At 36.7% G+C, this 12,469-nt stretch overlaps 1 protein-coding gene across 1 annotated transcript in view; it reads right to left on the bottom strand.

Moving 5' to 3' along the window:
- The window catches only part of LOC104166169 (sarcoplasmic/endoplasmic reticulum calcium ATPase 2-like), a 42,964-nt gene that overhangs the window by 20,714 nt on the left and 9,781 nt on the right, over nt 1–12,469 (bottom strand). The window contains 1 exon segment of the mRNA XM_009706014.1: nt 10,374–10,512. Coding sequence (XP_009704316.1) covers nt 10,374–10,512 — 139 coding nt within the window.

The following is a 12,469-nucleotide window of genomic DNA, read 5'->3' as shown; positions in this document are numbered from 1 at the left end:
TGTAGACTTAGACATGTTTTTGTAACCATATGTATATGAAGGCATCCAATAAATAGCCACAAATTCCCTTTTTGTATCATTATAGCATGTGAAAACTAATTTAAGCCACAATGCCCTTGAGCAGTAAGAGAAAATAGCATTAGACAAATGGTGACCTAGGCCAAAAATGGCAAAACTATTCAATATGCTCTCCTGATGTCATGAGGAGGTTTATACACAGACATATAGTAGCAGCTGGTTTTCAGATATCACTGAACAACAGGCTAATACCTCAGTGCAATGTGGTGTAACGCCTGTCGATCTGCATGAATGTTTTCAAAGTACTTAAAGCAGCTGAAAAACTACAGCCAACTCAAATACACTACCACATTTGACAACACTGTTTAAGACTTAATCACTCCTTAACACAAAACAAAGCTGTGGGAAAAAAAAAAAAATCTTAAAACATTCAAGTAACTGGACAGAACATATGGTAAAGTTTACAAGTAGCTTTCCAACCTACTTTTTCTGAACAGCTGTAAGTTGTTCAAACTCACACGTAATATTCACAAGATCTAAAGTACTAGGAGAGACCACTGCTCTAGTAGATTGATATCGACCATCAGTATATTTCCATGAAAACTACTACTATCACTATCAATTGCCTGAATCACCAGAACTGAAGTGTTAAAATTTATTATGATCCTGCAGCTTTCTAAGTTTATCTCAATAATTTAGGGTAAGACACATTATTCACTCACCATCTCTGGTTGAGAAGGCTGTAGTAAAATATTCAAGGCATTTCCAATAGACAGGAAAGCTGTACATCAGGGTCAATTACAGAACTTGAATGTACTTTCATGAGCATAACTGAAACTGAATATAGATAGGAAATCACCCTATGATAGATAGGAACCCACAGGAAATTTTTAGTAAGCAGTCTAGTGCAGATCTCATCTACAAGTGGAAGGCTTTTTTCCATATACTTTAACACAGGAAAGAAATTGGGGGTTTTGTTGGTTTTTTGGGAGGGCTTTTTTAATTCAGTTACGTTTCAGTCCACAGAACCAGTAAAAGTATTACCCAAGGCTAAAAGATGACAAGAAATGAGAAGGTGAATATGTATTTGTGTTGCTCAGTACAGAGCTGCTAGAGTTTAAATGGATATAATCCCATAGTTCTACATCTAAAATAGCAAGTCAGTTGCAGAAGCATTTTCATCAGTATTTTAGCCTAAGTTTTTAATTCTAGTTACCTGATTTCTATAACAGCTCTGAAGAAATCAAAGAAGCTGCTTTCAAAACTGCCCAGATACATGTTCTTAAAGCACAGTGTAGCCAAATACTTAACTACTGATTAAAACAGCCCTTCTAACTATAAAATTGACTGCTGCTTGGAAGAGTGAGAGTAGGGTTTAGCTCAAATCATTACAGTTTTAATCACAGAATCCTTTTATTCATGCACAGAACGCTATTTTAGAACTTCAATACTGAGCTTCAGCACACAATAAAGGAATGTGTTTAAAAACAACCTGGTCCCTGTAAGGGGGCAAAAATAATAAATCCAGTTTATTTAACTGTGCATGAGTCTACACCAAAGCAGATAATTTACAATTTCCACTTCTTGACAGAAATTGGAGTGGTATTTAGATGTGATATGAATTTAAAGTTTATGTCAATTGTTTTAAACAAGCCATACTCCTTCAGTGAAAATACAGACAATTTAATATCTGAAAATACTGAGTTCGTCAGCTACCTAACTAGCACAAATCTTGCCAAGATTACCATTGATTACACCTAACACTCCAGCCTTTCTTCTCAAGTTCAAACCTCCCCACATCTTATCTTACTCCTCTCAATCTTATAAGTCAATTTCCACTCCATATGTACAGTCTTTTACATATATGTTCAATTTTAAGCGCAGTACAACCATACTTGTGAAGACAGCACATCAAGCAGGTGTGTATTCGCAGAAACAATTGCAGTTCCCCATGAAGGACCTTCCTCATGAAGAAAAGTCTTTAAAGGACAACCCAGCACACAGACTGCCCTATTCAAATTGCAAAGGTGCCTTGAAAGAGAAGATGACTCAAGTCTCCAAATCAACTTCAAATACAGAATATATTAAGCAATGTTAGTCCCAATTTAATACTTGGCGGTGACCAACTCCTAGACCGAAATGATCAACTCATTATTCCAGGTATTTCATTTGAGCACTGATACCCCTTTTACTCTATCAGTTTCCAAAATAGAAATATTACTAAACATTTAACTTCAGAATTCTGTCAGAATATGGTTTGAGACTCTCACAGGGAGACCTCTGCAGCCAAAATACACTACTAGCGTGTTGTAGGCTACATCAGCCTGTGGTTTCAGCAGCCCAAGAAGATGGGCAGAAGTGATAAGGCATATATTTTATGAACAGTGAGCTGGAGGGAAAATAAACTATTAAAGCTGTGTGGATTTTGGTCCGTTGTATTTTTAGCTACATCTAGGTATTAACAAAGAACTTCAGACTACAACAGGACTATACTTATCTTTCAAGTCTCAAATGATATTCTAGATATTCTAATCAAAATTGCTGGTCATGGAAGGCTCAGGAAGCAATATTAACTTTACCCCCCAAAAGCCACAATGATATACAAAAGTCCTCAAAACAAAACTACTACTTTAAATGTGTACTTTGAACACGTATATCAGCTCCGTAAACTGCTTCTGATCCCGCCCACAACTGAGGACTTGCTAAGAGGAGCTTTATAGACAGGTACATTATAAAAAGCAAAAAGTTTTGCTTCCTTTTTTATGTTAAGGTAAGTGTTACAAGAACAATTCATCATCTTAGCAAAGTGATCTGTTCGCAAAAAGCCCATCTAAGTGATCACAGTAACCGAAAGTAATTTTTCCTGTAGAAGTCAGAATGGTTGTTCATACACAATGTGTACCTAACGCTTTCTGTTTATCATTAACCCAAGCTAGTGTCGACCTATATCTGCTATCAGCGGCTAGGATTGGAACTGAACTTTTGCAATAAAGATTATCAGTACAGCTCTAAACTATTCTGCCATTGTTGTCTGATTTTGTGATTTTTTTTTTAGGCAAGTTCTGAAGAACTGGTATACTATTTCAACATATGTTTGAACAATTTGCAAATACAAACAACAGTTCCTGAAAGTGAGTAAAAACATCCCCTGAACAACTTCCATAAAACAACAAATGGAGAGAACAACAACAACAAAGTATAAAATTGTGTCCTTTCACCCCTTTTAAGTGTCTTAATAGATTAAGGTTCATTGTTGACACATTCCATGTATTTTTATTTTTAAGACACCATGGGTTTTCTCCTGCTTTATTAGGATGTTCTAATTTCATCAGGCTAGGGTAGAAATACTATCAAATTCAGCAGATATAACCTACCATACTGCTATTAAAACACCTGATTCAAAATAAACTATTCAAGGGTTTTTACCACCAAAAGGGAAAAGAAGTAAGTACTAATTCTTTTGCCAAAAAACATTAAGCATTAGCAACTGTTTTCTTTAACTGTTTCAACATTACATATTAGTATGGGTACAGTTAATTAAACCACTTTTCCTAATGAGATCGTTAGCCTCTTAAAGAGTCAGTTATTTCAAAGTCCCCTCTTTTGCCCATAAATAAGTTTCTTATCCTCTAAATCAGAGGACAAACCATTATGTGAATATTTACTAATAAGAGGCAACTGAAACTTCCTACATGCAGTATGGGTATCACCTTAAGGTGTAAGAATTCAAATGAGTAGGCTTAAAACAACACATATAAGAAGCTACATACTTTGATCAACCAGAACTGAATATTGTTTCTGCTGGGGGACAGTAATAGTTAAAACTTACATCTGAACAGAATGGACTGCTTCTATTTGGAAGTATAGCTATTGCAGCACAGTTGTTTTTTACGTTAAATTTCCTTAACACAAGCTCAGCTTAGCTCCTCTTCCCCTCTTGCAAGCATACAATCTAGTATTCCTATTGTGTTTGATTTCCTTAGACCATCAGAAACTCAATTTTTCTTCCTTAGTAGCAAGTTTTAAGTATTTAACACTTCCTGACAGGGTATAATAAAATGCTACCAAAAATCAGAAGCTCTAAAAAACAGGAAAATTGAGTCCATCTACACTTTCATACAAGGCCAAGAGTGTCAAGTTGTCAAAATTAGAAGAGTGACTGTGAAACATTTTAAATCTGAGTTTCCACTCCAAATCAGCAAGATAGACTTATGTTCCAACAAGACAAAGATTATAATAGCACTGGTCCATTCAGTTTTAACCATACTAGTAAAACAGCATTTGCTTTTACTGTCAAGATGACAGAACAATACATTTGAATACATTCATTCCTTTGCACTTATGATGCATGCTACAGATTAGACAACGTTCATGAAATAGCCTTCTCTATCATATGCAATTCTGCATCTGGACAGGCAGAAAACATCCACAGAGCTTACTGTGCAATGTATACAGAAATGCGACTATCCTAACCTAAGAACTGTTAGAGGTAGAAGTTAAAAAAGATTTTCAAACAAAACACTTATCACAGAATCACAGAATGGTTTGGCTGGAAGGGAGCTTAAAGATCATCTGGTTCCAACTGCACTGCCATGGGCAGGGACACCTTCCACTGGACCAGGTTGCATTATACAGATTGCATTCTTATCAATGAAAACCAAAGAGACAGAAAAAGCTTAGCTTTCTGAGAGCAAAATATTTTAAGGTCAAAACTGAGGGTTATACTGAGAAAAACTGACATACTATATATTAAACGGTACATGAGACTTAAATTATTCCTATTTTATTCCTTCTCATTCTGTAAAAACATACTTCTAAGTGTCATCCTCTCTGAAGAGGGCACCAGAACATTAAATAAGATGTGCCAATGGACAGGTACCGTGCCTATAATTCTGCATTTATTTCTAACCTGAATTTGTCTAGCGTTAGCTTTTAATCCGTGGACTTGTTTATATCACTGTCTCCTAGACTGAAAACTCTTGCGATCAGCCTATAAAAAATACCTAATAGCAGAAAGAACAAATTGGTAAGTTAAGTTTCAACTTTTGCCAGATCAGGTAGAGAATAATGACATCTTCACACACTAAAGCTGAAGTCCTGTTTTCAAATTCAGCTGCAGTGGGGTAACACAAGAACAAACAGTAAGGATTCTGGAAGTGCAGCATAGCTCCAAATGCAAGCAAAAATGCTTGCTTTTCCAGGGTGATATGGTATTAACAGAACATTATCTTGATGTTCAAGCATTTCGTTCAGTACTATTTGTGCTTAAAATCCCACTGTAGTATTGGTTCTAATCAGAGTATAGAACATCCGATATGTTCTGAATTCAAACAATTAAAACAGAATTAGTTTCACTATTTTTACTTAACAGTTTGGCAACTCTGGAGGACAATGCTATAAGAATTGGGAAAAATTGGAGATGTGTTTCCTAAGTTTTCAAATGTGTATTCAAAGTGACAAGTTTAGGCTGTGCCCTGACTTGAACCTCACATAACTCCAGACTTCAGTGGAGCATGGAACGGAATATGGAATGGAGTTTGGACTGCAACCGGTTATCTCAAAATTGCCTCTGATGTGTTAAGACTTTGACAGCCAAGACACTCACTGCAGCTCACAGACTTATGCACTATGTGCATTTATTAACCACTTCTCTTAGTTTCATATTTTTTCTGGTTCAAAAGCAGAACTTTATGGAAAAAGCAAATTACATGCTTAATCTTTAAAACCAAACCTGACAATTTGCACTAGGGGAAAAAAAAAACAAAACAAAAACCAAAACAACAAACCACTGGCATTCAGCTTTTTTCTGTATCAAGAGATGCTCTCAGCAGTATGTTTTTAGCACCAAGTCTGAAAATCAATTCTATTTATTAGAAAAGTAACACAGGCATAAGGACCCAGATGTTTTGGAGTAAGATCTGCAACATCAATGTTTGTTGCTTATACTACCAGGGGGAATCTGTAGCTTTTCATAACCACACTGGAATTTGACAGAATTCACCTTAAGAATCTTCCTTCCCAACCTTTTTCACCCCCAAATTTATCTTTCCTTAATTATAAGGCATCTATACTTTAGGAAGAGTCTTAAAGTGCTCTGCAGTTAGAATTAAAAGCCTCCGAAAGTAGTTCTTGCATACTTTCTGCCAGGTACAAACCTAAAACTAATTCTTCTGGAATACACACTAATTTAATATGCAAGAGCTTCTGGAAACTCTGTGTGTATTTTTAAGCTGTTGAGTACTTAGAGATACACTAACAGATGACAAGAACCATCATTCAGCACTTCAGGGAAAAGAGGAACTACTGTGACTCCGGTTTGGTCACTTACAGATTGCAATTAATGAACATTTATTAAATTACAGAAAGTCAGATATGCCGTATCTAAAATACAACATTTTAGACAGGAAAACACAAACAGAAGTGAACAAAGCTCATTTCTGTTCACAAATATGCTTCTTAAAATAAATGATTTGCAATCAGTTTTTCCCAATTTGTCAGACTGGACTTCATACAAAGCTTCTAAAAACTAAGGCCATGCTGTTTTAAGTTTCTCTTTAAAATGCTGCTTTAACCAAGGCAAACAAAAACTCAACTCAAGCAAAGGACATCTTTAATCTATTAAGATAGCCGCTAGTTACAAATTTAGAGTGCATCCTCCAGTAACCTTAAGCTTTCATAGCAGTGCAACAATCCATTTTAAGACAGGCAAACTGAAAAGCCATTTGAGGACAGCATCTGGATTTTTTTTTTTTTCAGTTCATCAATTCTAAGAAGCAAACAGTGTAGCTTAGTAACCCTTATACATACAGTTCCGAGAACTATGCCCAGCAGAGGTCTGCAAGCAAATTTAAGGCATACATCCCAAATCTGTAACCCCAACTTCATCCCAAAGAGTTCCTGTTGATTGTACAGTATCTTTTCCACTACCTCTGCTTGAGTGGACATGGAAGACAGTCTTCCCAATATATACAGTTAAGAAATTCATGACTGCACAGTCTCTGAGCAAACATGGACTACAGTGACTGCTATTACACCTCCAAAATTTTAGCGTAGCATTTATGTTGAATTTGTTAGCTACTAGGCATAAGGACCAGTAATTTTTCATCAAGCATTCTGCAGTATCTGTATGCACACTGATTCTCAAGTGACACAGAAGACAGTAGGTTATCTACCACTTGAGGGATAATCTAACTCAGGTTACTCCGTATTTACTGCAAGGTGACAATGAGATCTGCAGTTTCCCTCCATTACTTCAAGTCAAATAAACCAGCATCTGCTTCCTCTGTTGACAGACAAATTAAAGAAAGTATCTTCCAGGAGCTTTATTTTAGAAGGTCATGAGGCAGACTCAACAGTCTATATAAGGTACGCAGTAAAACTCTACAAATAGCCTATGGAGCCAGAATAAAAAGTAATGGTATAAACCATTATTGCACTGTCTTTGGGTTACACTAAGCCAACCAGGTTATCTTTAACAGGTTCAAAACTACTGAAAATACCAAATGGTTTTTGATATGGTTCAATGCTACTTATTCTCAGGGAACTCCTGCAATGTAAAAAGGCAAATATATTCCTCTACTTCCCCCGAACTGCAATATCAATCTAGCAATTCCTACAATGAAGAGTTACCTCTGTCTCAGATGCACACATAAGTACTTCAAATTAACAAAGCTGTTATAACACTAAATACAACTATTTTGTAATGGAAAACCTATAGAAAGTTGTTCAAAATTAGATATTAGCATAGGGGAGAAACCTATCACCTGGTTATTTATGCCACTTGGTTGAAAGATATTTGCCTGGACACACAAATGTCATTGGCACTTTGCCTAGAATTCCATACCCAGATATGTATCCTAGTATGAAGTGCTCTGTCACTTCCCTACATGGTCATCTTTTTGCAAACACCGTGTCAAAGGCCATCGCAGAACTCTTACACTTGAGGCACAGGCATGCACACAGTCTCTCTCACCTCCAGGTCTTGACACTAACACTGGTACATAGTGTATGGCTCTTCTCTACTTGCTCAGTAGCTTTTCTGAGTTTGATTACAATTAAAATTTCATCATTGTTTGTCTACAAGTTAGAATTTATTGTTTCAGTATCAGAGTTCATATTACACTGAAGCACTTATTTCTGTATTAAACATTCATGACTTACACTTAGTTACCTTCACTTGAAGCTGCAGTTGATTATATTTGCCAATAAGAAAAATATAATGGGTGCTTAAAACTAGCTTGGGACTGTTCAACACAGGAGTTTTGAGTATTTCAACCAGTATGAGCTTCTACAGTCAGTCAACAACCTATCTTAAAGGACAGTCATAAAAGCTGGATAATTTTTGTTTCTCTACATGAGCATACTAGTTTTTAAGTTTGTCCTTTTTAAAAAAAGGAATCAGTTCTACATGTGTTGGATTATCAGATGCTGTTCTAGAAATAGATTTTAAAATAATGCAATAGTAACCCTATGAAAAATATAACACTACATTTGTCAAATACAGCCTAGTGTTATCTGTATGCCAGTCAGCTGTTTATTTCCAATTAATTTCTCTCCTTCAGACAGACCTTTTAAAGACATGACACAAATAATTGATTTTATTGATTCTGACAATATACAGCAAGGTAAGTAAAAGCCCACACATCCCCCAGGTGCTTCACGTACAAATTTAGCTTTGCCTTTTTCCATAAGATGAAAATGCAATCTCTACCTCTTTCAAAATAGCGAAGACGCAAGCAGAAAATTTTCTGTGCTCTAGACATCTGGCAGAGCAGCAAAATCCAGCATTTTTCCCTAGTGAGATACCCCAAACCAGTACAAAAATACATAGTCATTGATTTGCAATTCTACCAATACTGCTTTAAAGTACCAAAAACCAGAACCCCAATGTCTTCCCCTGATATAAACTGCTTCCAAAATTACCATTATACTGCCGACATGTAAAAACAGGATAAAGACTTGGACTAGATATCTACTGCAGAATCTGTAATTTACACAGTTCTGTTAGCCGCAAAAGGACGCAGAAAACATCAGCTGCTGAACAATAAAATCTCATTGCAGAACTCATGATTTGACTGTACAGTGCAGTAAGTGAGTTAAAACAGCAGAGTAAGTGACAAGGTATCATAATTCACCCTTTATTTTCGCTATCAGCACTTTGTATTTGTACTTGTTCTCCACCAACAGATGCTAAGAGGAAACTAGCTTCAGTCTTCATGAGATTCACACTCTGAATTACCCTAGCCAAGGCTGCTGTAGCTGAATCATCCTATGCACAAAACAGAGGCTTGAGACAGGGTTCAGCAAATGTTAAAGTTTCTCAAGGAATGAAACCTGGGCAGACAGCCAACACCAACTTCATTTTCAGTGCACACTCCTTCTGCCTGCTAATTAAAATAGGAGCATAGTCAAGTTTAAAGGTATATATTTATCTCCTCTTGAGACGGCCACCACCTCTAAGAGTAAAGTGACACTAGTGGAAAGAAAGCCTGATGTACACCCTAAATTGTTCCCAAAGGAACAATCACTCAGTTAAGATTTGATAATGACCTATAAAATATGAGTATGTGATCACTCCTGACACTTAACAAGAACCACCTAGTTTTATCAGAGAAGGAATACAAAACATTAGTCATTGACAAGCCCAGTTTATAGAAAAAGTTACTGGTATGGCATTATCACCAAAGTGAATGAGTTTTAGAAGTGTTGTATGCTTCTAGCTATTTTTGCACTCCTTCCAAATAAAGATACACCTCTCGGGGCAAATCTAAGTTACCAGAAAGCTTGATGCAAAGTCCAGTCTTTTAAGACTCATACCTCAAATGCTTACACCAGAGAAACAGGAAGCTCTACTTTGTATAGTTACCTCTCTATTTGCGATCTCCTATATAGCAATATGCAAAAGAAGCAATAAAGAACTAGGAAAGATGAGAAAACAATGATGTCACATGCCAGTCATACAAGCTGAGAGGACAGAGGAAGACATTTTTGAAGAGAAGTTGAAAGGCACTGCTACTAAGCATAAGAGATGGAAAAAACTTTCACATGAAGTACCAGACTTTAGAAAGTAAAATTTTAGAGTCATGACAAGTGTTAAAACCTGTAGCAATTAAGATGCTTTGCTTTTAGACCTACCAATTAAACTAAGTGGCAATTTGAAAAACAATCCCCTCAGTGCAAATGCACATTTAAGGTAATTACAGATCAACAGAAGCAAGACTGTTTGTAAGTGAAGCATGCACTTAGGCTCTTTGAAAACTCCTCCCAGGGCCTCAAATCATTAATAAGACACGGCCTCCACAACAATTTTACAATAATATGCTAATACATGCATGTACTACATAAACGAGTCTTACCTGCCACTTCTACAATATCACCTGGGACAATGTCTCTTGCTTTAATCCTCTGTACACTTTTTCGGTCTTGTCGATATACTTTGCCCATTTCTGGTTCATATTCTTTAAGAGCTTCAATAGCATTTTCAGCATTTCTTTCCTAAAAGACAGCAAAAATGTGTAGTTTTAAAAGCGCTCAAGGAAAAACAGATATGTCAGGTCTGATTTTTCAAATGCATTATCATATGAATACTACTGACTCAGCTCAGCTACATTTATTAATACAGAAAATTATGTGCCCCCTCCCCTTATGAGGTTGCTGACTGGAAATCACAACATAATTCAGGTAGTAGTGGGCATCTAGAATCTAGTTGTTTAATTAAAATACTGCAGTATTTCCCATCAAGAATATCTACTGTGTCTTGTTACAGGGAGGCCACACAAAGAGTTCTATGTAACATATGGATGCTTTTTGACATTAAAAAAAAGCACTAAGTAGAATTAAGACTCAAGAATACAGTCTTGTCTCAGCTGTACCTTAGCAGCTGGAGCAGCTCAGACTCAGACTGAAGTGGACTAGCACTACTGAATTTCACTTACTGATAGAAATTAAGAGTGAAGTTAGGACAAAGCTATCAACTTTTTTTTCCAGGAAATCAAGTCACACTGAAGTGAAATTAAAGCATACAGACTAGAAACTTCCCCAGAGTCTCTTAACAGTTTACAAACTTAGATGAATCCCCACACACAACCACCTTTTAATTTCCACTAACACTAGCACAATAGCTTTCCTATCTCAAATCCTGTTCTCTCAGCTAAGCACTACTAGAGATTGATATCAATAATGTGATGCCACCTAGATAAAGGACAACATAAGAAACCAACAGCTTATCAGTACTCCTTCTCTAGCTCTTGGAGAGGTAACTCATTTTCCAGCCTGTAGACAAGTACAAACATCATATAGTCCTAATGATTATAGACAGTGGTAAGGGTGCACATAAGTTTTTAGAATGTCTGCCCTTCAAATATATACCAGCCTTTCCAGATAATAAAAACTTCCTCCTGCATTTATCAAAGAACAAAACTGATCTTCAGAAATTCAAAGGTGGAAGTACTAGGTACCTCCACATAACACAGCAGTTGAGAACCAGCACTTCCACAACTGCCTTGAAGGACTAACATTTACATGGCACAGGTGAGTGCCAGGCAGTGCAGACACACCAGCAGACTCATAAAGCTGTAATTAATACTAGCCTCATATTCCACCAGGTAAATTAATTCGGCTCCTCAGTACAATGCTGCTATTGCTTTTCTGTGGATTAACTAAGGGTTAACGTTAGGCAAAACCTTAAAGGTACAAAAGAAAGTTCCACAAATGGAAGGTTAGTTAAACAGAACTTTTCCTTCAAAAAGGAGAGATAAGAAAGAATTAAACAGGATTCAGCTAGGACAGCCAGGTATGTGTGTTAGACTATCTTTTTGTTCCCAGTTTGCTTGAAGTTACGGTAGTTAGACTACGTCGCCAACCACTGAAGTACTAGCAGATGGCACTTCAGGAAGTGCATGCAAGAGTAAAGGTTGATGAGGGCAGAGCTAAGGCAATGACTCAGTTGCTCACATCTAGTACCTGTAGAAACAGATACATTTATGGGTGGAGACTATGTACTGTGACTTATTTTCCATGCCCATTAAAACAAGGGAATGAGTCATTTAATCTGTACAGCAATTCTGTTTCACCCTTAAGGTCACTGCATAGAGAGAGGTATTCTTTGCACACTATCATGTCTGAAAAAACTGTTTATTTCCTACAACAGGGTATACAACTACACAAGAAAATCCCCAAACTATACAGATAGCCTTACCTTACATTTCATGCTTAAAATTACTACGTGTCAAATTGTAATTCAGTTTCAAGTTAAAGATTAATTCTTGCACAATTGCTTTATGAAGATCTGAATACAAAGTGACGCTTAAGGGGGAAATGCTGTCATCCCTTGACTGACATTACCTCTGCCCTCCATACCAGCTCTAGCAGTCGCATAGCAAGCTGGGTACTTCTAAAAACTGAATTTTTCAAGGGTTAGTCCTCAGCCAGCTTACTTGGGCTAGCACAAAGC

The sequence above is a fragment of the Cariama cristata genome, unplaced genomic scaffold (genome assembly GCF_000690535.1).
Source record: "Cariama cristata isolate BGI_N322 unplaced genomic scaffold, ASM69053v1 scaffold8148, whole genome shotgun sequence".
Taxonomy (NCBI): Eukaryota; Metazoa; Chordata; class Aves; order Cariamiformes; family Cariamidae; genus Cariama; species Cariama cristata.
The sequence above is the reverse complement of the archived record's forward strand: the minus strand, read 5'-3'. Positions and strand labels throughout refer to the sequence as shown.